Source organism: Lacerta agilis, chromosome 14 (assembly GCF_009819535.1).
Source record: "Lacerta agilis isolate rLacAgi1 chromosome 14, rLacAgi1.pri, whole genome shotgun sequence".
NCBI classification, from domain to species: domain Eukaryota; kingdom Metazoa; phylum Chordata; class Lepidosauria; order Squamata; family Lacertidae; genus Lacerta; species Lacerta agilis.
The window spans coordinates 10,568,488-10,595,625 of record NC_046325.1 but is presented as its reverse complement, the minus strand read 5'-3'; the positions used below and the strand labels follow the sequence as shown (position 1 = coordinate 10,595,625).

Genomic DNA, 27,138 nt, shown 5'->3' with positions numbered 1-27,138 from the left:
GAGCACAGAAAAACAATGATATCTGAATAATGTTGCTAATATTCCTCGCTCCATTTGGAGCTGGGTCTAGAGACAGATTTATAGCCTTCCACCCAACTGATTTTTTTCATTGTCAGGGCTTCCAAATCAATCTATGGTAATCATGTTAGAAGAGTCAAATTGGTGGCTGGAAGATAGATTTCCATTCAACATGGTACTATTTGTGCTCTCAGTATTTGTGTTTCTCCCCTATTTGGGATCTGACACTCCTATTGCCACATGCACTGTTGGTATTCCTCTTTCTATTATGCACAAGTATTATCGTTCAGGAGATCTCATCATTGCTGGAATTATTTCTCAGATCTACATGACATTTGATCAAATGGATTTCACAGGACATCCATCTGAGAAACTGATTGATGATATCATGTACGAAGTAGCTGTTTTTAATCATATCATAATATCCACAGGCATGCTGATGTGATGTCTTTCGTTTTATATGGGTGGGGAATGACTGGCAAAATGGCAGTCGATATACTTTTAGACTACTCTTGGATGTGGCTGCATCTCAATTTTTTTTGTTAGCTCTTTCCAGGTAATTTTATTGAAGGGCTCAGGATTTCCATGCCACATGTTATAATTGATGGAGGTTGGCTGGAATGATACATTAGTGAGGTGTAGATAGACAAAACTTTGATCAGGTTATGTTGCTGTTTGAGGTGCTTAATTTAATAGTGGAATTATTAGTAGTAGTGGTAGGAATAGCCTCAGTGCAGCAGCAGCAGCTGATATAATAGTCATTTCGGGTAATTTGATAGCAAAAGCAGAAATTATTACCATCCACCTTCCCTCACCGCAAGGCTCTTCACAGTATATGGAGGGCACAGGAACTCTGGCGGCTCATTTTTCCCTCACCAATGACAGTTTTCCTGCTTTTTTCCTGGAGTGATGTCCTTTGTTACATAGGGATGCGGGTGGCGCCGTGGTCTCAAACACTGAGCCCCTTGGGCTTGCCAATCAGAAGGTGGGTGCTTCGAATCCCCACAATGGGGTGAGCTCCCGTTGCTCTGTCCCAGCTCCTTCCAACCTAGCAGTTCAAAAGCATGTCAGAACAAGTAGATAAATAGGTATCAATGTGGCAGGACAGTAAATGGCATTTCCGTGAACTCTGGTTTCTGTCACAGTGTTCTGTTGCACTAGGAGAGATTTAGTCCACATGACTCGGAATGCTGTCTGTGGACAAACACTGGCTCCATCAGCCTGAAAGTGAGATGAGTGCCGCTACAATATAATCACTTTTGACTGGACTTAACTTTTAGGGGCCCGTTTTTACCTTTGTTACACAAGATATTATAAATCTACCTCAAACTTTTATACAAATATGGGTGCCATAGGGCCTTGTGCCAAATTTAAATAGTTAAAGTGAAAAAAATGCAGGAGCCAGGAAATTAAAACTGTTGGTTGCTGAAAATTCATGGTTGAAACGTTATATGGCATTCAGGTTGTGAGCAAGCTCATCCAAATATTTATATGTATCGTTCTGCTAGAAAGCCATCTGAATCAGTTGTTCACAATCAACACAGAGACATTAAAATGTCAGAAAGGAAATAAATTTCTTGCACATCCTGTCACACCACAAGAACATTAAACACTTATAATATATGAAGCAAAGTAGGAGGGAAGACCAGATCCAGGAGCTTGATGTGGTTTCAGGAGTAGCAGGGAGTCTACCTGGATGTTACAGAAGTGACTTAGTACCCCATCTCTATGTGTATAATTTTATGCTCTCATTATTGCACTAGATATTATCATTCATTAATTCTAAACCTGCTAACTTCATTCGCCAAGTTACTTCTCCTCCCTCGATAAAGTCAATGCATTACTGAGAATGATTTAGTTGTTTATCTAGTACCTTTACCACAGATGATTGGAGTTTCTGTGGATTTCCTTTACCATATGTCCAGCATGAACCGGCGACCATTTCAGATGACAGACTGTGCTTGGAGTCACCCCCACAATACCTGTTAGAGTAAACTGGAATTTTCAGGCTTGTTTGCGTCTGACCCAATCTATTAAAAGGGGCCTATTGGGTGCACTGCATTCCTTATATTGAATCAATTCTGTGATATACTGCATATGTAAACTATATATGTAGATATGCAACTATATAAATATATAGGTACATATGCATAGAAGTTTCTAAATCCAAACAAGTTGAAATCTCGAATACAGGAATGAGGACCAATGCTTCTTCACAATTCTCTGTGCTGCAAACATATTATCTCTGTCTGTTTGCGTGGAGGGCCACAAGCAATATTATTAGCAAGCATATATTGAAATTACAGATTTTATATTCAGAAGCAGATGCACTTTGACACAGCATGCCAATCTCATTGCAGACCCTTTCTCCAAAACTACCAGCATATCATGGCCTTGGTCTATGCTGTAAAGGAGATCAATGAAAATCCACAAGTGTTGCCTAATATTACCCTGGGAACACACATGTATAATAGTTATTTCCAAGCAAGCTGGACCTACCTTGCTTCAATGGACCTTCTCTCCACACAGGGAAGATTTATCCCTAACTTCAAGTGTGATGCCCAAGACAATGCAATAGCTGTTATCACAGGACCAAATTCTCACATCTGTCATTTCATGGCACACATTCTTAGCATTTACAAGATGCCACAGGTAGGATGTGCTTATCAAACATGGTTTTACAAATAATTTATCTCCAATGCTCTTGTCTATGAAGATGCTATTTGGAGATAGAAAAACCAGGACTGAAGGCAATAAAGACACACCCTTACAAGCGGTTCATAGGTCAAATCAAATGTAATCAAGGTAAATATTTTTTTCATTATTTCATTTGAAGGGGGGGGGTGGATATTATAATTGATGAATATTCTTTCCTCTTGACTGGGTAATTCCCAACATGCTCCAGGCACTTTTGGATAAGGTTAATTTTGTAGATATTCATTTAGGGCTCTGGTGCAGTTGTGAAACTGAAATTGTATTTCAAACAAAACACTCCTATCTCCCAATTTTCTTTATTGTTCTTAGCTTGTATATGGCTCTGCTCCAATGACCAATGGAAACCCTGAAGCTGTTTTCTTCAACCGGATGTTCCCAAATGAGGACCATCAAACCTGGGGGATTCTTCAGTTGCTGTTGCATTTTAAGTGGACATGGATTGGGGTGCTTTTTATAAGTATTGACAGTGGAGAGAAATTCATACAGAGTGTGCTCCCCATGTTTTCACAACGAGGTATATGCTTCAATTTCATAGAACAACTGCCAAAAGAATCTTTTTCCAGTAACTTAGATGAAATCATAAATGGCTTTTCTCGGGTAAACACAATTATTCTGAGGAGCAGTGCCAGCACTGTGATCACACATGGTGATGTTCAGCTCATGGTAATTCTTAGAGCGAGTCCAATGCTTGCTGAATTTGACGGCATAAAAATGAACAGTAAAGGTAAAATCTGGATTATGACAGCCCAGATGGAGTTCACATCAGTTCCCTTTCAAACAATGATGGGCTTAGAGGCCTTCCATGGAGCTTTATCCTTTGCAGTTCCTTCCAAGAAGGTATTAGGATTCCTGGAATATCTTCAGATGAAAAAGCCTACCTTGGAAAAGGAAGATGGTTTTATCAAGGTCTTTTGGGAAAAGGCATTTGAATGTTCTTTCCTCATGGATGACACCACAGATGAGGAAATGTGTACTGGAGAAGAGAAGTTGGAGACCCTTCCTACCTCTGTTTTTGAAATGAGCATGACTGGCCACAGCTACAGTGTCTACAATGCTGTCTATGCTGTGGCACATGCTTTGCAAGCCATGCATTCATCCAAATTCAGACACAGAGAAATGGCATACGATGGGAAAGGGCTTCCTCTGAATCAGCAGCTGTGGCAGGTAATATTCAGAGTGTCTTAATGCAGAATCGGACAACACATCTATCTACCAAGAGGCCAGGAAAGTGCCCTAGGTCAGTGATGGAGCATCTGCTTTGCACATAGGACTTGCATATAGGGTCAATTCTTGGCAGAATGGTAGTATCTCTGGTACAAAATTCATGCAACAAGCTGCAAGTCCATGTTGATAGTACACAGAGAAAGATGGTACAGTGACTCAGTCTAAGGCAGTATCATTGTACAAACCCTTCCTCACAAAAACTTTCATTTCTTGGAATAGCATTTCAGTGTTGTTCCCCAACACCACAATTGTTGTAAAAAAAATAGGGAAGTCAGCACTGGGAAGGTTAAGCTGGAGAATGAGCATGAATGGCCAAAGCCACAATGTCAGTACAGTGTTACCTTGGTTCTCAAACTTAATCCGATCCAGAAGTCTGTTACAAAACCAAAGCGTTTTTTGCTTCTTCTTTTTTGTCTTAAGGCTAGAGTGCTGACATCTACATGCTATTTTCACTTTTTCCTTAGATTTGATTTCTGGAGGCGAGACCACTAAGCATAATTTCCACAAGGTCATCTGCTGTCGGTATATCTGCCTATTATTGTGTATTCTTGATTGTGTTCCTTTGCTTCCATTTAGATCCACCATTATCTGAAAAGTGCCTCGTTTAACAACAGTGCTGGGGAACAAGTTACTTTTGATCGAAGTGGGCAAGCTGTCGCTGGGTTTGACATTGTAAACTGGGTCACATTCCCAAACCAGTCCTTTCTCAGGGTCAAAGTTGGAAAAGTAGACCCCTTGGCTCCCAAGGACAATGGGTTCACCATTTCTGCAGATGTCATTGTTTGGCCAAACATGTTTAACCAGGTGGGTCTTGTGCACATTTCAGTACTAAGTAGCATTTCCTCAACCAGGGGGGAAAGAACCAGAATCACTTTTTTTGGGAGGGGGGGAAATACATGGGCTTTAACAGTGGAGTCAAAGCACAGCCATCATAGTCACTATAAGCATTATACTTGATTAATTTGTCTAATCCTCTTTTAAACCACCATTGTGTCCTGTGTGAACGAGTGCCACTGTTTAACTAAGCAATGCAGGTAGAAATTCTTTCTTCTACCTGTCCCGAGTGTTTCAATGTTCAACTCCATTGAATATCCCTGAGTTACAGTGTTATGAGAGCATTGGATTTGAAATGATTTTATTTGGGAATTTGTTGTTTTATTCATAAAAGTCTTTTAGTTGTTATTATAGATCCAGTGGTTCTTGAATCGTTTTTATAGTATAGCAGATTGTTTCAGGAAGCCTCATGATTAGCAATTCATAATTAAAAAGATAACTAATAATGATAATTTATTGTGTTTTTATCTGCTCTGCTGCATATTAAGAGGTCTTATCTGCCCTAGAATGAGCAATGGTGCGAAACAGGGTGCAGAACTTCTTTAACAAAGCAAATCAGTAATAAAATATTTGGTCAAACCATTTGTAACTGTGAAGAAACTGCTGAAATATAAAACTCCCCAAATGGAAATTCAGGCCGTTATACAACATTTCTGCTTTTATTTATTGACAGGCACAACCCCTTTCTGTGTGTAATGACAATTGCCATCCAGGGTATAGTAAGATAAAGTTGGAAGGGAAGCCATTTTGCTGCTATGGTTGCCTCCCATGTCCTGAAGGGAAGATTTCAAATCAGAGTGGTAAGAAATGCAATGTAAAGCATTTGTTCAAATATAATGGACAGTATCCAACTACTTAGATGTGCTCGGACAATAACGTTTAACCTTCCCCCTCCATCGTCAGTCCATGAACAGCCCTGTAAGCTTCTAAATCTGCTCTGGTTTTTCTCTCTGCCCTCCAAAGCAGATCTTATGTGGGTGTGGAAAGAACACACAAAGACAAGAGAAATCCTTGCACGGGCGTATCTATTTTGTTGCATACTGCCCATTCAAAGTGTTCCAAAATATTGATGTATATGTCAGGTTACATAGGTAGTTGTTACCACGCATTTTTTTTTTTACCTATTTCAAAGATGATGTAACCAGTGCTTTTGGGGTGGGGGGATGCAAGGGTATGCATACCCCTAAACATTTTATGAATCTAACAGGAGAAGAAATGATTTAAAAAAAAGAAAATTAGTTCCTTCTCTAGCACGGTGAATCATCAGTTCCATTGCTACTCCAGATGGTGGACTTTTCTCCAGTTACTGTATTTATTTTTCCAGATTTGAACTATAAAATGGTGATTTTCTTGAGTCAAAAGGGGAGGACCCATAAACAATTTTTTAAAGAAAAAACACACAGGATATAATGATTGTTGATTTAACAAATGACAGCACTGTACCTTTTTGTAAGGGTTTTTAATAGTTGTTTTTTGTTGTTGTTAAGCTTTCAAAACATTTAAAAATGTAATATTTTAATTTTTTGTAAGCCATATGTAACATTATGGAGAAGGGTTGGCAATAAATTTAAGTGAAATAAATCATAATAATTATTACAAGAATAATATAATATAGTATATGATTTCAAAGGAGTATGGTGTATTTAATTATATCCAAACTGGTGACTGAAGGGCATTCCTGGATCAGTGCTGATTTGCGTTTTTTGCAAAGAGATCATCCATAACTCAATGTTAGGGCATCTGATCTGCATGCAAAAGGTCCTAGATTCAATCTGTCTGAAATGCTGGAGAGCCATGGACAGTCTGCAGAGAGAATTATGAGCCAGAGAGATCAATAGTCTAATCTGGTATAAGGCAGCTTCCTCTGTTCCTGTGATAGATTTCTCCAGTATAAAGACACACTTACTTAGTATAAGGAAGATGCTTCTTCCACAAAATGACTTTATACTATCAATGCTTAAAAACTGCAGTGCACTGTGTATTAGTGTTTTTATTTTAAAGAAAACCATGTTTTCCTTTCCAGATATGGATGAGTGTTTTCAATGTCCAGAAGACCAGTATCCAAATGACCAACATGATTCCTGCATTCCAAAATATATAAGTTACTTATCTTATGAAGAACCTTTGGGAACATGTTTAGCTATTTCTGCTCATTTCTTATCTGTTATCACGTTTTTGGTACTCAGAGTCTTCATTAAGTACTGGCATACTCCCATAGTCAAAGCCAACAACAGGGACCTCACCTTCGCACTCCTAATATCCCTCCTGCTCTCTTTCCTTTGTGCTCTGCTCTTCATTGGCAAGCCTAATAAGGTGACCTGCCTCCTTCGACAAATTACTTTTGGTCTCATCTTCTCAGTGGCGGTTTCTTGCATATTGGCCAAAACCACCATTGTGATTTTAGCTTTCATGGCTACCAGGCCAGAGTCCAGTATCAGGAGATGGGTGGGGAATAAATTGGCCATTACCATTGTTCTTTCCTGCTCTCTAATTCAGGCCAGTCTTTGTGGTGTGTGGCTGGCAACATCGCCCCCATTCCCAGATCTAGACATGCACACAATGACTGAAGAGATTGTGCTTGTATGCAATGAGGGTTCAGTCACCATGTTCTACTGTGTCCTGGGCTTCATGGGCTTCCAGGCCATAATCTGCTTCATGGTGGCTTTCCTGGCTAGGAGGTTGCCTGACACGTTCAACGAAGCCAAGTTCATCACCTTCAGCATGTTGGTTTTCTGCAGTGTATGGTTGTCCTTTATCCCAACCTACCTGAGCACAAAAGGGAAATACATGGTGGCTGTGGAGATCTTCTCCATTTTGACTTCTGGTGCTGGCTTACTGATCTGCATCTTTTCCCCCAAATGCTACATTATTCTGCTGAGGCCTGACTTGAACAAAAGAGAACAGCTGATAAAGAGGCCAAACTGAAGGAACTTAATTTTTCTTAGTCTTTCCTTTGCTCATTTCAAACCTGTGTCTCCATCAACCACTGCAAAATACTAAGTCATGTTTAGATGATGAGCCCATCTTGGGCATCTTCACTGTCTTGAGTTTGGTGACTGGTAAACAATGTTTTGTTTCCAGAAGCTTATCCAGACATGAAATTTTAAGGTTGTATGCTTATTTTAAAAATGCTGTTTTTGTTTGATAAATTTCATGTCAATTGGCTTTTAATGTGGTTTTTTTTGGTGGCGTCTGTATGCAAACTTTACATTCTCTACAAACTGCATAGAGGTTTTAGTTGATTAAGTAGTATATACATTTTGTTAAATTAATGAATGGTTGATTGACTGGTAACATCTGAACTCAAGGGACCTATTCCAATCATGGTTCTGGTTCTGTTCTTCCAGATGATGGGCTGTTTTCATTCTGCAAGAACATTTTATAAAAATACGCAGCAGCACATTGCTCTTCAGAGAATACCATCCCCAAACTGTAATTGAGTGCATGCTTGACACACCCCAAGAGGATGAAATAACTGCTTCACATCAAGTGACTTGCAAGAACCAACAGGATCAGAAAAGTGGGTTGGCAGGAGAAGACTTTCCCACGCTTTGTCTTGTGCCAAACTGGGAGAAAATCTGGTCAAACAGAATGAACCCCTCAGCATGAACCCTCTACCCTGTTTATGAATTTACTGCAACCAGTAAAAATTGTTCCTTCTAGATATGAGAGTGTCAGAGATTTTACCAGAACTCTTAGAGATTTTACCAGATCTGACTTTGGCCTTAAGAATGTTTTTAACATTTTGTGTTTTTGTAGCATCATGCGAGAGGAGTTTTTCAAAGTTGAAATTATGATAAAGAGTTATCTTAGGTTAAGTATGGGTCAAACTCGGCTTTCTGCCTTAGCAACTTTGTCAATTGAAAATAAAGTAGCAAATGGGATTGATTTTGATGATGTAATTTCAAAATTTGCAGAGTTGAAAATTAGGAAAAAAGTTTAAAAAGTTTAAACAGCTAATGTTCACAGTGTGACTAAACCTATGTAAATGAACCATTGTAAGTATTGCAGAGAGGGTAATTGCTGTTAGTTTACCTCCAATAGTGACACTTTATGCTGCTCAAGCCAGGAAGAGAGCAGAGAGAATCGTTGCAGACCCTTTGCATCCTGGTCATTACCTGTTTGATCTACTTCTATCTGGACGTTGTTACAGGACTTTATACAGAAAAATGACTAGGCATAGGAATAGCTTTTTCCTTGTGCCATCAAACTGTTAAATTCGTAGTTGTGTGTTGAAGGGAGGTCAGTTGGTGGTATGGGATTCCGTTGCTGTGCTGTTGTATTGTGAGGGGAATAGTGTTTGTATGAGGTACGTTTTTCTTTACATTGCATTGTAGTCGAAGCAAAATTCCAAGTAAGATTGGTACTTGACCAATATATCATTCCTTATTCCTTCCTTAAATAAACTAGAATATAACACTTCTAACTGTAAGTATCTTATTTTTCCTTCTTTTAAGGGGATGTTGGGGTGTGTGTGACAAAAATTTGTTTGGCCCTGGGTACCAGTTTACCTTGCTACGCCTCTGTCTCTGAACAAATGATTACCTGGTTACTCACTGTGTTCAGAAAGTGGGACCTGCATAAAGATTAAAGCACCAATCACTTTCCCTGAACTTAACCAGTCCCTCATCTGAACAGACTCTCAGAAGAATTTTACTCTCAAGCAACAACCCTTTTGTCTTTGTTTTCCTCTCAAACATTCCTGCCCATCCTTGGACTTTTATGTGGCTGCAGAGCAGAACGTATGATGCCTCACTAGCTGAATTAATTAAGACACTTGTTCCATTTGAAGGAGCAGCTTGTATTCTCTGAAATCCTACTTGTTTAGACAATGCATTCATACAATTTTGTGTGTAATTGAAAGGCTGGATTTGTACTATTATTAGTACACCCAGTTGGTGGTGTTACTCTTGGTTTGTTCCTATATTCTTCATCGTAAATGCCATATAGTTTTTAGGTGGGTATTAGAGAAAGATCAAGGTTGAAACACATTTTTGTACTGTGATATGTCAGGATAAATTCTGTGTTTGAATTTTGCTTTGAAAATATGTAGATATACATTATTTGTTTTGAACAGAATATCATATGTCAAATTTATTAATGGTAATAATGGATACTAGTATAGCAGCTTCATCCCACCAGCAGGTTAATTCTGGTGGAGACTAGTTGTGGGAATGTGGAGAAATAATCTGCGTTATTAGTCTTAAATGCAAGTTTTAATGGCAAGGAATAATAATAATAATAATAATAATAATAATAATAATAATAATAATAATAATAATAATAATAATAATTTATTTATACACCGCCCATCTGGCTGGGTTTCCCCAGCCACTCTGAGCGGCCGCCAACAGAATATTAAAATATAATAGTCTATTAAACATTAAAAACATTAAAATAGTCTATTAAACAGGGATGTCTTCTAAAAGTCTGGAAGTTGTTTTTCTCTTTGACATCTGGTGGTAGGGTGTTCCACAGGGCAGGTGCCACTACCAAGAAGGCCCTCTGCCTGGTTCCCTGTACCTTGGCTTCTTGCAGTGAAGGAACTGCCAGAAGGCCCTCGGCACTGGACCTCAGTGTCCGGGCAGAATGATGGGGTGGAGATGCTCCTTCAGGTATACGGGGCTGAGTCCGTTTAGGGCTTAAAATGTCAGCACCAACACATTGAATTGTGCTCTGAAACATATTGGGAGCCAATGTAGGTCTTTCAAAACGGGTATTATGTGTTCTTCTCGGCCGCTCCCAGTCACCAGTCTAGCTGCCGCATTCTGGATCAGTTGCAGTTTCGAGGTATCATGGAGCTGATAAACAGCTACCCTGGACACAGAATTAACTTGCGCCTCCATGGACAGCTGTGAGTCCAAAATGACTCCCAGGCTACGCACCTATTCCTTCAGGGGCACAGTTACCCCATTCAGGACCAGGGAGTCCTCCACACCTGCCCACTTCCTATCTCCCCAAAACAGTACTTCTGTCTTGTCAGGATTAAACCTCAATCTGTTAGCCGCCATCTATCCTCCAACCATTACTAGTGAATTTTAAAATAAAGCACAGAACTTGTAATGAACATCTGAGACTGGTGCTTCTTGATCACACTTGGATCTTTAGTTAACAAAAAGCAAAAAACAAAACAAAACAAAAAACCCTAAGGTGCAAGATAGTCACAGTCCTCTTCCACATTTTCTGAATGCTGACCCCAAGAAATGGAAAAGAAACATAGAATGGAACCGTCAATCTCTATTCCTTTTTCATGGATTCATTTCGTTGGGATTTCCCCCCCTTTGTTCCTGGTGCATTTCCACTACTTTGAACGCCCCACCTCCTCCACACTTTTAGCAAGCATCAGTAACCCATCTTCCAGGAAACTAGTACAGAAGCTTCATCCCACCCAGCAAGTTAATTCTGGAGGAGACTAGTGGGGGGGGGAGGCTTGTTTCATTTCATTGTACACAGGTTGTACAATGACAATAAAGGTATTATTATTATTATTATTATTATTATTATTATTATTATTATTATTATTTTGTGGGAATGTGGAGAAATAATCTGCATTTTTGGTCTTGAAGACAAGTTTTAAATGCAAGGTAATGTATGCATTTTAAGTGAATTTCCCAATAAAGCACAAAATTTGAAATGAACATCTGAGACTGGTGCTTTTTGATGGCACATGCACTTTTAGTTAACCAAAAAAAGAAAAGAAAAAAACCCTCCTAAGGTGCCAGACAGTCACAGTCTTCCACCGAATTTTCTGAATCCTGATTGCTAGAAATGGAAAAGAAACACTGAGTTGAAATACAAGAGATATTCAGGGGAGGATTAAGTTTCCTGCAATAGAGAACTTCAGTGCTGAAGAGTGAGCAGCCATCACAAAGGTCTATTTCATTCTTCTCCAGCCCAAACTTGGTGTACAAACAACATCATAAAAAGTTTCTCAAAGTATTATTGATACTTGAAAAACAGGATGAAAACTAGGATGGATGTTGTTGGTGTCAGCTGTGTCCCCCTACCATGACAATTGAATTGTATTGTCTCATGCGGCCCATAATCATCAAAATTGCCGTGGTTAATTCTACTTCTTCTCAAGTCCCTATAGATTTCCTGTGAGCACAGAAAAACAATGATATCTGAATAATGTTGTTAATATTCCTTGCTCCATTTGGAGCTGGGTCTAGAGACAGATTTATAGCCTTCCACCCAACTGACTTTTTTTCATTGTCAGGGCTTCCAAGTCAACCTATGGTGTGATTGTTCCTGCCACTTCAGTAATAATGTTAGAAGAATTAAATTGGTGTCTGGAAGGTAGATTTCCATTCAACATGGTACTATTTGTCCTCTCAGAATTTGTCTTTCTCCCCTATTTGGGATGTGACACTCCTATTGCCACATGCACTGTTGGTAATCCTCTTTCTATTACGCACAAATATTATCATTCAGGAGATCTTATCATTGCTGGAATTATTTCTCAGATCTACATGACATTTGAACAGATGGATTTCAGCGGACATCCATCTGAGAAACTGATTGATGAGATCATGTATGAAGTAGCTTTTTAAAATCATATCATAATATCCACAGGCATGCTGATCTGATGTCTTGGGTTTATGTGGGTGGGAAATGATTGCCAAAAACACAGTTGATCTGCTTTTAGACTGTTCTTGAATGCGCCTACATCTCATTTTTTAATGTTAGCTCTTTCCAAGTAATTTTATTGTAGGGCTCAGGATTTCCACGCCACATGTTATAATTGATGGAGGTCGGCTGGAATGATACATTAGTGAGTTGTAGATACGCAAAACATTGATCAGGTTTTATTGCTGTTTGAAGTACTTGATTTATCAATGGAATTATTATTATTAGTGGTAGGAATAGCATCAGTGCAGCAGCAGCAACAGCTGATATAATAGTCATTTTGGGTAATTTGATAGCAAAAGCAGAAATTATTACCATCCACCTTACCTCACTCCAAGGCTCTTCCCAGTATATGGGGGGCACAAGTACTTGGGTGGCTCATCTTTCCCTCAGCAACGACAGCTTTCCTGCTTTTTTCTTGGAGTGATGTCCTTTGTTACATAGGGATGCGGGTGGCGCCGTGGTCTCAAACACTGAGCCTCTTGAGCTTACCAAGAGGTAGGTAGGCAACTATAAATATATATATGTATATATGAATAGCACTTTCTATATTACAGCAAGATGAAACATCCATTCCAGGAATGATTATGAATGGTATCTTCACAATTCTCTGTGCTGCAAACATATTATCTCTGTCTGTGCGCGTGCAGGGCCACAAGCATTATTATTAGCAAGCATATATTGAAATTGAACGTTACACATTTCATATTCAGAAGCAGACGCACTTTGACACAGCATGCCAATCTCATTGCAGACCCTTTCTCCAAAACTACCAGCATATCATGGCCTTGGTCTATGCTGTAAAGGAGATCAATGAAAATCCACAAATGTTGCCTAATATTACCCTGGGCACGCACATCTATAATAGCTATTTCAGAGCAAGCTGGACCTACCTTGCTTCAATGGACCTTCTCTCCACACAGGGAAGATTTATCCCTAACTTCAAGTGTGATGCCCAAGACAATGCAATAGCTGTTATCACAGGACCAAATTCTCACATCTGTCATTTCATGGCACACATTCTTAACATCTACAAGATGCCACAGGTAGGATGTGCTTATCAAACATGGATTTACAAATAATTTATTCCTCAATGCTCTTGTATGTGATTTTTTGTGATAGCAGGTAGAGAGCACCAGAATTGAAAGGAATAAAGACATAACCTTGAAATATGTTCATACAGTGGTACCTCGGGTTGTGGACACGATCCATTCCGGGGTGCCGTTCGCACCCTGAAAAGTTCACAACCCTAGCGGCGATATCGCATATTAGGGTAAGCGTGATATCATGCTTTTGTGCATGCATGAACTGCGCAGGAGCCTTCTGCGCATGCACAAACCGTGCAGAACGCTTCTACGTGTGTGCACATGGAGAAACCTAGAAGTAAACACTTCCGTGTTTGTCACGTTCGCAACCCGCAAAAATGCAACCCGCAGCAAACGTAACCAGAGGAAGGACTGTAGGTCAAAACGAATGTAATCAAGGAAAATAATTCTTCTCTTTTTTCATTTGGGTGGGAATATTATAATGGATGAATATGTTTTTCAATATAACATGAGCTGGAAATCCCAAGTTCAACATCTACTTAACAAGGGCAAAACTCTATCTCATGCACTTCTCCAGTTCTTTTTCTCAGACGGAGCCCTACACGTGCCCTCGGCTTTAAAGGTGTACAATGCAAAAGTTATTACCACTCTTACTTATGCTGCTCCGCTTTGGGCAGCTCTGGTAAATCCGGCCCCGCTGGAGGTGCTACAAAATCAGTTTCTTCGTCGGCTTTTAAAACTCCCTACGTGTGTTAGTAATGCAGCTATACGACTAGAATTGAAGATTCCTTCACTAGAGACTCTCTTATGGAAACGAATATTCACCTACTGGTTAACTCTTTGGCATAGATTACCCAGCCATTATCTCGTCCAATGTCTTTGGCGTGACGAATTTGCAAACCCTTGGACTGGGAAAATCCACGCCAAACTTCTGTCCTTTGGAATCTCTCCTTCAGATTCACTTAAGTTAGACCTTGCTTCAGCAAAAAGACTAATCAATCAAAGACTGGACGATTTGGAGCTGCAGCGTAATCATATGCTGGGTGGGGGTGTCTGCTCGCCTCGGAATTTTGGAGTTACTCCAATACATCATGTCCCTCTATACCGATCCTCGCTCTCCACTGCTGGGCACCGATTCGCTTTCACCAAAGCGAGGTTTAATGTCTTTCCTTCTAATGTCCTGAGACATAGATTTTCCAAGGGCCTAGTTTCCGCCTTTTGTGATTGTGATAAACAGTCGACGGAATCTCTCCATCATATAATCTTTATCTGTTCCCTGCATAGTGAGGCTCGGGCAAAATTACTAAGACCAATAACTCAAAAACTTACAGGTGCACCAGCTGAGTCACACCTTGCCTTACTCCTGCAAGACAACGACTCCTATACAACCTTGCAGGTGGCAAGGTTTCTAAACTCGGTCATATCTCAAAAAAGGCGCTGTGGCCAACTACACGACCACTAATACTTTTGTTTTCTGCTTCCTGGTTGCAATTTTAAAACTTGTATTTGTGCTGTGGTTTGTTTCCCTATGACTCCAGGGTCTATGGTTTGCTGTAATTTTATGTCATATATTCCATATTTTATGTTTTTATGGGCTTATAGCCGCAATAAATTTGAATTTGAATTTGAAGTATTCCTCTTAAGTGGGTAGTTCCCAACAGGTTTCAGATGCTCTTGTATATGATTAATCTTCTAGATCTTAGTTTAGGGTTCAGGTGCAGTTGTGATACTGATATTGTATTTCAGACACAAACGCTCCCATCTTTCTATTTTCTTTATGTGTCTTAGCTTGTATATGGCTCTGCTCCAATGACCATTGGCAACCCTGAAGCTGTTTTCTTCAACCGGATGTTCCCAAATGAGGACCATCAAACCTGGGGGATTCTTCAGTTGCTGCTGTATTTTAAGTGGACATGGATTGGGTTGGCTTATATAAGTAATGACAGTGGAGAGAAATTTATACAGAGTGTGCTCCCCATGTTTTCACAAAGAGGTATATGCCTTGATTTTGTAGAACAACTGCCAAAAGAATCCTTTTCCAGTAATTATGCTGAAATATTGAATGGCTTTTCTCACATAAACAGTATTGTTCTGAGGAGCAGTGCCAGCATTGTGATCTTACACGGTGATGTTCAGCTCTCGGTAATTCTTAGAATAAGTCCAATGCTTGCTGAATATGAGGACATAAAAATGAACAGTAAAGGTAAAGTCTGGATTATGGCAGCCCAGATGGAATTCACATCAGTTCCCTCTCTAAGAATGTTGGGTTTAGAGGCCTTCCATGGAGCTTTATCCTTTGCAGTTCCTTCCAAGAAGGTATTAGGATTCCTGGAATATCTTCAGATGAAAAAGCCTACCTTGGAAAAGGAAGATGGTTTTACCATGCTCTTTTGGGAAAAGGCATTTGAATGTTCTTTCCCAATGAATGATGCCACAGATGAGGAAATGTGTACTGGAGAAGAGAAGTTGGAGACTCTTCCTACCTCTGTTTTTGAAATGAGCATGACTGGCCACAGCTACAGTGTCTACAATGCTGTCTATGCTGTGGCACATGCTTTGCAAGCCATGCATTCATCCAAATTCGGTCACAGAGCAATGGCATATGATGGGAGATGGATTCTTCTGAATCAGCAGTTGTGGCAGGTAATATTCTGAAAACCTTTCAGTGTTGTTCCCCAACTCCACAATCTTTGCAAAAAAATAGGGAAGATGGGGAAGGTTAAGCTTGATAATTGGCATTCTATTTGAATTGGGCATGAATGGCCAAAGCCAATATGTCAATAATGCCATCCAAACCTTTATTATGTAAATTCAAATGAACAGTAATGGATGGAGAGAGGTGGATGTTTCTTACTCAACAGACATGGCAGCTAATGTCCTGAATGTATTACTACAGATGAATCCATCATAAATCCATGTTCAACAGAAACCCATTGAATGTCTATCTACATATTAAGGCTGGAGTGTTGGCATCTATTTTCTATTTTTGCCATAGTTTCCCTTCTGAGCTAATTTGATACTGCTCTCCTGCATTCAGTTCCCATTGAAGACTATGAAACAACACACTGTTGTCTGACTTATAATCTTATTTGCCAGTGATGTGTAAAAGAGAGCTGTATTTTCCATTCTTCAGTTCATTTTGCTTATTCCTTAGATTTGATTTCTGTAGGCAAAGGCAAACTCTTTATTTCATTAGCATTTATCCATAGCATAAACCCAACAAACAAAAACAAACAATGCCGAATACAAACAACAGAGTACATCAATCACACTGAACTGCAGACATGGCATGGCATAATAAAACTAAAATTACAATAAAGCAAATAGAACCAATATTTCAAACACCAGAGGCCGATTATCTAAAATTATCAATAGATACCAAGCAAATAGAAACCTGGAGCAGGCTCTGAAGGTTGAACTAAAACAAAATAAGAACAGTAATGATAGTCCTCGGCTAGGTCGCACACCCTGTCAAGGGAACCCCGAGTTTCAATGCCTGCAGAATAAAGATGGCCACTCCACGTGTGACTTGGGGGTTTGCGTCTACTAGTAGGGATTTCAGGCGGTCATCCTTAGATATAATGGAGGACGGGATCATGAAAAGAAGTTTGGGTCTTATTGAATCATATAGGGGACACTGAAAAAAGAAATGTAAAAGGTCCCCTATCTCTTTCTTGTTGCAAGGGCAGAGGCGCTGATCAATAGGGATCTTGAGGTGTATACCCTGGAGGAAGGCCGTGGGTAGGTTATGGAAGCAGGCCATAGAGAAAGCTCTACTTAATGCAGGCTCCGTCAGATCACTCAAGTAATTGGTGAATGTTCTTACAGCCTTCACTCTAGGGAACCACATTGAGAGGAGGGCTGACTTGGACCATGCCAAGTCCATAGCTTTGTCTTTAGCTAGAATCCAGTCATGAATTTTATCTTGATCCCAGCATGACAGCTCGGGAAATTCCAGAAGGGAATAACGAATAAGGATGGCCTCCATGCCCTTGGTCCATGTGTAACTACGGGAAATTTTTTTAAAGCCTGCTTGGCTAGTAGGGAATTTGGAGCACCTGCTAATTCTTTATAAAAGCTGATGATCCTAATATGAACTCTCGCTACAATGGAGGGAAGGCCCAGTTCCATTCTTAACTGGGCGGCTACAGATCCCTTGGGAAGACGGAGGATCTTTCTCACAAAGGAATTTTGCAGGGTCTCTATTCGTTGTAGGATTTTTAGATTCCATCCCCAAATTTTGACCCCATAAAGTAAAATCAGAAGTACTTTGCTAATGTAAGCCTTTCTAATTGGCAGAACCAACTGGCCACCTTTTGCATAAAAGAATTTCTCCAGGGCTCTGATGGTTCTGCGGGCAGTCAATATGCTCGTTTTTTAATGAGCTGACCAACTGAGCCTATACTGAAATACGATACCTAAGCATTTAAATGTCGCACATTGGCTGATGGAATGGCCCTCTATATTCCAGAAAGCCTTCCGTTTTGGCATGCCAAAAGACAGAACTTCAGTTTTAGAGAAGTTAATTTTGAGGGAATTGGATTCGCAATATGTCATAAGCCCTCTCAGCATGTTGTTAGGACCCTATTTAGTTAGTGATAGAATAACCATGTCATCCACATATAATAATATGGGGATCTTGATCTGTTGCAGGGAGGGAGCAGATTGATTGAAGCCCTTAATGGATGTTACTAAGTCATTTATATAGAAGTTAAATAGAAAGGGGCCCAGAAGGCAGCCTTGTTTAACTTCTTTATCCAAGGGAAATGTGTCAGAGAGAGCTCCATAGGGACCAAATTTTATTCTGGCAGAGATGTCTGAGTTAATTTCCCTTACAAACAAGAGTAACCTTTTGTCAGTATTAGTATTACTAAGCTTCTGCCACAGCCTGTTTCTAGAAATGGAATCAAAGGCCAAGGACAAATCAACAAAGGCTGCATGTATTTTGCAATTAAACGTATTTAAGTATTTATCAATCAAAGTGCGCTTTCCGTCTGACAAGGATAGAGGGGAGTTTTGATGACCGAAAGGAGAACAGTACTTTTTGGGACCTATTAAGGTGATTTAAAGACACCACTGATCTTAGTGGGAACCGAATCCAAAGCAGTTCATTTAAGTGATCTTTAACCAAACTTGGGTTATTCCATCTTGGGGTCCGGGGGATTGCTGCTACATGTTGTTGTTGTTCAGTCGTTCAGTCGTGTCCGACTCTTCGTGACCCCATGGACCAGAGCACGCCAGGCACGCCTATCCTTCACTGCCTCTCGCAGTTTGGCCAAACTCATGTTAGTAGCTTCGAGAACACTGTCCAACCATCTCATCCTCTGTCGTCCCCTTCTCCTTGTGCCCTCCATCTTTCCCAACATCAGGGTCTTTTCTAGGGAGTCTTCTCTTCTCATGAGGTGGCCAAAGTGCTACATATAGTTAGGCATATTTTATTTGGTTGGAGAGCCAGTGTGGTGTGGTGGTTAAGAGCGGTAGACTCGTAATCTGGGGAACCGGGTTCACGTCTCCGCTCCTCCACATGCAGCTGCTGGGTGACCTTGGGCTAGTCACACTTCTTTGAAGTCTGTCAGCCCCACTCACCTCACAGAGTGTTTGTTGTGGGGGAGGAAGGGAAAAGAGAATGTTAGCCGCTTTGAGACTCCTTCGGGTAGTGAAAAGCGGGATATCAAATCCAAATTCCTCCTCCTCCTCCTCCTCTTCTTCGTCTTCTGAGATTGAGAGCCCAACCAAGTTGTTAAAAGATGCCCACCAGTGACTCTTTTGGGCTTATTAAGGAAAGTGTTCCGCTGTCCCTTTAATTCCCTTGCAGGCGGGGTGCGAGCATGCTGCAGAGCGGGCAGGTGAGCTGCAAACTCATGTGAGAGCTTGTCCACCTGCATGGAGATCCCGTTTATGCTCTTAAAGATACAGCATAAGGTCCTGATTATTAATTGGAACTGAATAGGTCCCCAAACTTCACTTGGGTCCAGACAGGACTCTTCTGGCTCCCCTTGTCTCCCAGAAGTAGCCCCATGAGGAGACGAGCCTGGGACTGATCAGCCATTTTGTGATGGAAAAGTGGATATGTAAGTGGCTTTCCCCTCTTGATTTTTATTCATCTCCTCCATGCTCCACTTCTCTGTCGGCTGCAGAGTCAATTAGTGGGTTAAACTGGTTAAACGTTTGCACCATTATGTTTCCTCATTATTTCTGCAGCAATTAGAAAAAAATGAATTAATCTTTGACTGTTTAGGCCTTGGGGGGGCACTGCCTCTTCAGAGTCTCTAGGTTGCTTACTGTAGCCCATGGCGAAGACTAAGTTAAGTTAAACCACTTAAGTTAAAACAAAATCGAAAATTCTTTCTAGTAGCACCTTAGAGACCAACTGAGTTTGTTCCTGGTATGAGCTTTCGTGTGCATGCACACTTCTTCAGATACACTGAAACAGAAGTCACCAGATCCTTAAATATAGTGGGGGAGTGGGGAGGGGTATTACTCAGAAGGGTGGTGGGAATGGGTGATAGGCTGATAAGTGTGGAAAACCTGTTGACGACTCTAAACGGCTGCAATTAGTCTAGCAGGGAAAGGCAAGGGGTGAGATGGCTAAAGATGGCTTTGTTATGTATAATGAGATAAGAATCCAATGTCTTTGTTCAAACCAGGTTTCTCCATGGTTTTAAGTTTGGTGATTAGTTGCAATTCAGCCACTTCTACTAGAAAGAAGTGCTACTAGAAAGAATTTTCGATTTTGTTTTGACTATGGCAGACCAACACGGCTACCCACCTGTCACTTAAGTTAAAAGTTTCTTATCTCTCCTCAGAGAATTATTATAGTACAGGGGTGGCTGCGATCTACCTACATTGCGATCTACTTACAGAGTTAAAAACTGGCAGTGATCTACCCCCTTTTGGGGGGGTTCTGGTCAAAGTTGTTGAGCTTTTTTAGGGAGGGGGAAAGCCCCATTTTGGGGGGGGGGTGCAGGGCAAAAAATTGAGCTTTTTAGGGGAGCCAAATTTGTTGAGATTCTTTGGGGGGGAGCCAGTGATCTACCATTGATCTACCACAGACGTCCAGTGATCTACTGGTAGATCATGATCTACCTGTTGGACTTGCCTGTTATAGTAGACAGGGGAGTAAAAGATCTTATAGCAACAAAGAAAAAGTTTCCTATCTTGTCTTATCTTATCTTGGCACTGCGAGAGTTCCTCAGCTTCCCTCCATCTTGCTTCCTCCTCCAGAAGTCCCTTTGTGTAGGCAAGACCACTAACCATAGTTTCCAAAAGGTCATCTGCCGTTGCTATATTTGCCTATTATTGTGCATTCTTGATTGTGTCTCTTTGCTTCCATTTAGATCCACCACTATCTGAGAAGTGCCTCGTTTAACAACAGTGCTGGGGAACAAGTTACTTTTGATCAAACTGGGCAAGTTGTCGCTGGGTTTGATATTGTAAACTGGGTCACTTTCCCAAATCAGTCCTTTCTCAGGGTCAAAGTTGGAAAAGTAGACCCCTTGGCTCCCAAGGACAATGGATTCACTATTTCTGCAGATGACATTGTTTGGCCAAGCATGTTTAACCAGGTGGGTCTTGTGCAAGTTTCAGTACTAAGAAGCATTTCCTTAACCTGGGGGGAAAGAACCAGAATCACTTTTTGAAAGAATACATGGGTCTAACTGTGACTTTAACAGTGGAGTCAAAGCACAGCCATCATAGTCACTACAAGCCTTATCCTCTATTAATTGGTCTAATCCACTTTTAGAGCCACCATTGTGTCCTGTGTGAATGAGTGCCACTGTTTAACTAAGCAATGCAGGTAGAAATTCTTTCTATGTGTCCTGGAATGTGTCAACATTCAGCTCCATTGAATATCCCTGAGTTCTAGTGTTATGAGAGCATTGGACTTGAATTTATTTGAAATGGTAATTTGTTATTTTATTTATACAACTCTCTCGCTTTTATTATATATCCTTGGAAGTACATTCATTTTTATTGCTGCAATTCTTCCCAATAGGGAAAGGTTCATCCTAGTCCATATTTCCATATTTCTTTTAACTTCATGCCAATTTTTTTCATAATTGTCTTTATAAATATTTATGTCTTTTGCTGTTATCCATACGCCCGAATACTTTACCTTTTTATGTGCTTCTATCCCTGTCATTTCTATTATTTCTTTCCTTTCAGGTTCTTTAAGGTTTTTTTTTAATGACAATTTGGTCTTACTTTTATTTAGTTTAAATCCTGCTACTTGTCCAAACTCTTGTTTTATATTATATTCATTACTTTTGGGAGAGAGTTTTTCGGATCTTCCACAGTGATTACCATGTCATCTGCAAATATTTTCAACTTATGCTCACTTTTCTTTACTTTTACTCCTAATACTTTTCTATGTTCTCTTATTCTTCTTGTCAATACTTCCTTTTTTAAAAATAATAATAATAATATTTATTTAAAAAATTCCAATTAATTCCAAATTCCAATACATGATTAAATTTTTCCCAACTCCCCTTTCTCTCACCAAGGGGAGCATACCAAACAAACCCCCCTCTCACTGGGGTGATCAACAGTTCTTTCCCAATTTAACCACTTGCTTTACACTTATCATCATTGCTTTTACAGACTTCCCCGATCCCCCCCCGTTGATTTCAATTTAACCCTAAATCACAGTTATTGCCAATTGATCCCCATATTACTTTTCCTCCTTCTCACATTTTCCTTATACACTCTTTTACTAAATAATTATTCATCTTACACATTTTATTTATCATTTTAACCTATCCTCTGCATTCACTATATTCCTGAACCTCCCTTACTTAATTCCAAATTTCATTACAACATCCCATTTGAAATTAATTTTATTCAAACTCTTCCCCCCTTCCCTCCTACACTCCCTAAAGTTAAATTCTTATTCTATAACCGTTATCCATTACCAAACCGTAGGTCTATACCAGGCATAGGCAACCTTCGGCTCTCCAGATGTTTCAGACTACAATTCCCATCATCCCTGACCACTGGTCCTGTTAGCTAGGGATCATGGGAGTTGTAGGCCAAAACATCTGGAGAGCCGAAGGTTGCCTATGCCTGGTCTATACCATGACACAAGAAGAATTTCCATAAAAATATTCGTTCTTCAACCCACACCCACCCTCTCAAATTCCAAAATCCCATAGTCGTGGGAAACTGGCTTCTGCTCCTTTCTTATCTCATATGTCCTTGAGATTTTTTCAACATTGTCCAGACTCTGTACAGCCTTCCGATGAACTCTCTTCTTTACTGCAGCCCCCCCCATACTTACTTCTTTTTGTTTTAACCCTTCTGTATTTTCTCTTTTTCTTTCGCGGGTTGAATCCATAGATTTTATCCTGGGTTTTCTCCTCTTCTGTAGTTGTAACCTCAAACCTCATAGCTTTTACAAAAAATCATAAATCCATTTTCCTGCAAAGCCAAGTCCAAAGGTACCACTGTCCCCGTTAGCTGGTTTAGCTGGTTAACTCTCACTGTTAAATTGTACAGCAGTTCCAAAACCTTTGTTTGAATGTCCTTCGACCATTTCCTTTTACACATCCTTAAAGTCTAAATAGCTTATGCAGTCCAAATATTTTTCTTCGCTGCCAAAGCAGCCATCCAAAGTTTCTTCAAAGAGAGGGTAATAGTATCTTAAAGGGTTCAGAAATTTCCTTGTCACAAAGTTAGTCAATAGCTTCGGAATTGAAAGTTACACTGTTTCCTTTTGTTTCAATGCTCAGGGAACCGACTTCCGTTTTTAAAGTTCCCAAAACAGCCGAATTTTAAGATCACTTTTTTTTCCTTTTAAAAAGTCAATACTTACAAATCCAAATTAGCCGAATCTTGGAAGAATTGGACGCTCTCTCTGTCAGCAGCTGCTACTTCTCGCAGCGAGGCTAGTGTTGAATCCACAGCCCCCACGCCTCAAACTCGCCCGTCACAGCAGCCCTTACTAGGGCTTACCGGAGAGCAAGGGAGGCGCCCCAGGGGACCAGCCGGATCCCATGGCTCCAGGACGCTCTACCTGGAGTTTCTTGGAGGGTCGAGGCGCAGTCTCGACTCCCCCCTCCCCCGCAGCGACATAGAAACATCGGAGCCGAGGCTTCTATCGACTGAGCAGAATGGCGTGCAACCGGAAGTCCTCTTGTCAATGCTTCCAGCACCAGAATGAGCAACAGTGGTGACAACAGACATCCTTGTCTTGTTCCCTTTTGTTTATTACATTTGTCTGTTATCACCCGATTTACAAATATTTTTGCATTCTGTTCAGAGTAAACAGCCTGTACCCCCTATTAAACTTTAGTTCCAATCCCATTTCCTTCATCACTTTCTTCATGAAGTTCCAAGAAACATTATAAAGTTGTTCTTCATCTGTTTTGGTAGTACAGCAAATTTCTTCAAGAAGCCTCATGAGTAGCAACAAACAAACAAACAAACAAACAATGATAATTTATTGTGTCTTTATCTGCTCTGGTGTGTATTAAGAGATGTTACCTGTCCTGGGATGAGCAATGGTGAGAAACAGGATCCAGAACTTCTTTAATAAAGTAAATATAGCAGCAGCAAGATGCGTACACATGCAATCAATTAAAAGTTGGTTTTATTCCAGAAAAAACATGCCACTTGTCCGGAGCTCCCTGCCCCCATGACTTATGGCTACCCTGATGATGACTCAACTAAATCCTCAGTGTTGTTCCTCTTCCTCCGGAAACAACGCTTCTGTGATGTCAATTTCCCCTTTTCTTTTACCCCTCCTCTCCTGCGTTCCTGCACACTGAGAGGCTTGGAAACTGGCTCAGACAAGCTATTGTCTGTTAAGTCCTGTATTTCTCTGGGCTGTGAACTCCCTGCTGTACTTTCCTCTTTCTTTCCATAACAATCCTCCCTTTGTCCCCTCTGCTGCCGTCCAAGTCTGGCAGCTGCTGTTGCTCTCTTGCTGGCTCAGTCATAAAATATTTGGTCAAACCATTTGTAACTGTGAAGAAATCACTAAAATATAAAACTCCCAAAATGGAATATCTGGCCATTATAGAACATTTCTGCTTTTATTTATTGACAGGCACAGCCCCTTTCTGTGTGTAATGACAATTGCCATCCAGGGAATAGTAAGATAAAGTTGGAAGGGAAGCCATTTTGCTGCTATCGTTGCCTCCCATGTCCTGAAGGGAAGATTTCAAATCAGAGTGGTAAGAAATGCAATGTAGAGCATTTGTTCAAATATATTGGGCAGTATCCAACCACGTAGATGTTCTTGGACAATGACTTTTAACCTTCCCCTCCCTCGTCTCTCTCTCTATTATTATTATTATTATTATTATTATTATTATTATTATTATTATTATTATTATTATTTCTATACCGCCCTATACCCGAAGGTCTGTTCATGAACAGCCCTGGAACCTCTTAAATCTACTCTGGATTTTTCCTCTGCCCTCCAGAGCAGGTCAGAGATAAATGCGGAGAGAACACACACAGAGAAGAGATCCTTGCATTTCATTGCACAAGCAGAAATTATTGCACCAGTGCATCTATTTTGTTGCTGACTCCTCATTGGAATTCATGCAAAATATTGATGTATATATCTTAAATGATTTTTATTCATTTTGATATACACATATAACTACATATAATTACATATAGTAATTACATATACATAATTACATAGAATAGCATATATTCTATAACTAGTGTCGACTTCCAATCTTCCATGTTCTGTCTTCTTTAAATCAAACCTTTATATTTCACATTCTTACTCAAGTTTCATATTTTAATGTCTATTCTCTCAAACTTATACATCTAATGTCATCAAAATATGCACAATATATTTCCCTTTTCAAACATCTACAAATTACCTTTCAGTTCTATTTCGATTTGCTGAATTTCCTTTCACGTTATGAGGTTTATTTCCATATTATTCTACTTTACACATCTTGTCTATATATGTCATATAATTTCCCCATTCTTTTCGAAAGGTTTCGTCACCCTGTTGCCTGATTTTTTATGTCAATTTAGCAATTTCCATGTATTCCATAATCTTTTGTTGCCATTGCTCCACCGTTGGGATTTGTTGAGACTTCCAAACCTGTGCCAACAAAGGTCTTGCCCCGGTCGTTGCATACATAAACAATTTTCTATCATTTTTTCCTATATCGTCACTAACCATTCCTAAAAGAAAGGCCTCTGGTGTTTTCCTGAAGTTGTATCTAAAGATTTTCTTTAGTTCGTTATAAATTTTCCCCCAGTAAACTTTTACAATATCGCATGCCCACCGCATATGAAAGAAATTGCCTTCTTTCTTCCCACACTTTCAACAACTTTTATTTCCTGTTCTATACATTTTAGCTAGCTTGATGGATATTGATGTATATATCAGGTTCCATAGGCACTGATTGATTTTTTTTATTGTTCTTTTTGCTAATTCAAAGGTGATATAACCATTACTGATATAACGCTCAAATACTGCAGTGCACTATATATTGACATTTTTATTTTAAAGAAAACCATGTTTTCCATTCCAGATATGGATGAGTGTTTTCAATGTCCAGAAGACCAGTATCCAAATGACCAACATGATTCCTGCATTCCAAAACATATAAGTTACTTATCTTATGAAGAACCTTTGGGATTATGTTTTGCTATTTCTGCTTACTCTTTATCTGTTATCACGTTTTTGGTACTCAGAGTCTTCATTAAGTACTGGCATACTCCCATAGTCAAAGCCAACAACAGGGACCTCACCTTCGCACTCCTAATATCCCTCCTGCTCTCTTTCCTTTGTGCTCTGCTCTTCATTGGCAAGCCTAATAAGGTGACCTGCCTCCTTCGACAAATTACTTTTGGCCTCATCTTCTCAGCGGCGGTTTCTTGCATATTGGCCAAAACCACCATTGTGATTTTAGCTTTCATGGCTACCAGGCCACAGTCCAGTATCAGGAGATGGGTGGGGAATAAATTGGCCATTACCATTGTTCTTTCCTGCTCCCTAATTCAGGCCAGTCTTTGTGGTGTGTGGCTGGCAACATCGCCCCCATTCCCAGATCTAGACATGCACACAATGACTGAAGAGATTGTGCTTGTATGCAATGAAGGTTCGGTCACCATGTTCTACTGTGTCCTGGGCTTCATGGGCTTCCAGGCCATAATCTGCTTCATGGTGGCTTTCCTGGCTAGGAGGTTGCCTGACACGTTCAATGAAGCCAAGTTCATCACCTTCAGCATGTTGGTCTTCTGCAGTGTATGGTTGACCTTTATCCCAACCTACCTGAGCACAAAAGGGAAATACATGGTGGCTGTGGAGATCTTCTCCATTTTGACTTCTGGTGCTGGCTTACTGATCTGCATCTTTTCCCCCAAATGCTACATTATTCTGCTGAGGCCTGACTTGAACAAAAGAGAACAGCTGATAAAGAGGCCAAACTGAAGGAACTTAATTTTTCTTAGACTTTCCTTTGCTCATTTCAAACCTGTGTCTCCATCAACCACTGCAAAATACTAAGTCATGTTTAGATGATAATCCCATCTGGGGCATGTTGAATAGTCAGGCATCTTCACTGTCTTGAATTCGGTGACTGGTAGACAATGTTTTGTTTCCTGAAGCTTACCGAGACATGGAATTTTAAGGTTGTATATTGTAAAAATATTCTTTTTGTTCATATCATGGTAAATTTCCTGTCAATTGGCTTTT

General features: G+C 40.1%; 2 protein-coding genes across 2 annotated transcripts; both read left to right on the top strand.

The window, feature by feature from the left end:
* Positions 1 to 256: 256 nt before the first annotated feature.
* Positions 257 to 7,716, top strand: LOC117058052 (vomeronasal type-2 receptor 26-like). The gene is made up of 6 exons (XM_033168950.1): positions 257 to 408; positions 2,493 to 2,670; positions 3,043 to 3,897; positions 4,534 to 4,761; positions 5,465 to 5,591; positions 6,815 to 7,716. The coding sequence occupies exons 1-6, from the start codon at positions 287 to 289 to the stop codon at positions 7,714 to 7,716; spliced, it is 2,412 nt and encodes an 803-aa protein (XP_033024841.1). The 5' UTR covers positions 257 to 286.
* A 4,391-nt stretch (positions 7,717 to 12,107) lies between these two features.
* LOC117057396 (vomeronasal type-2 receptor 26-like) lies at positions 12,108 to 26,874 on the top strand. Its single transcript, XM_033168239.1, has 6 exons — positions 12,108 to 12,325; positions 13,289 to 13,466; positions 15,255 to 16,109; positions 20,804 to 21,031; positions 24,514 to 24,640; positions 25,973 to 26,874. Exons 1-6 carry the CDS (start codon positions 12,108 to 12,110, stop codon positions 26,872 to 26,874), a joined length of 2,508 nt encoding a protein of 835 aa, XP_033024130.1.
* Positions 26,875 to 27,138: the final 264 nt, after the last annotated feature.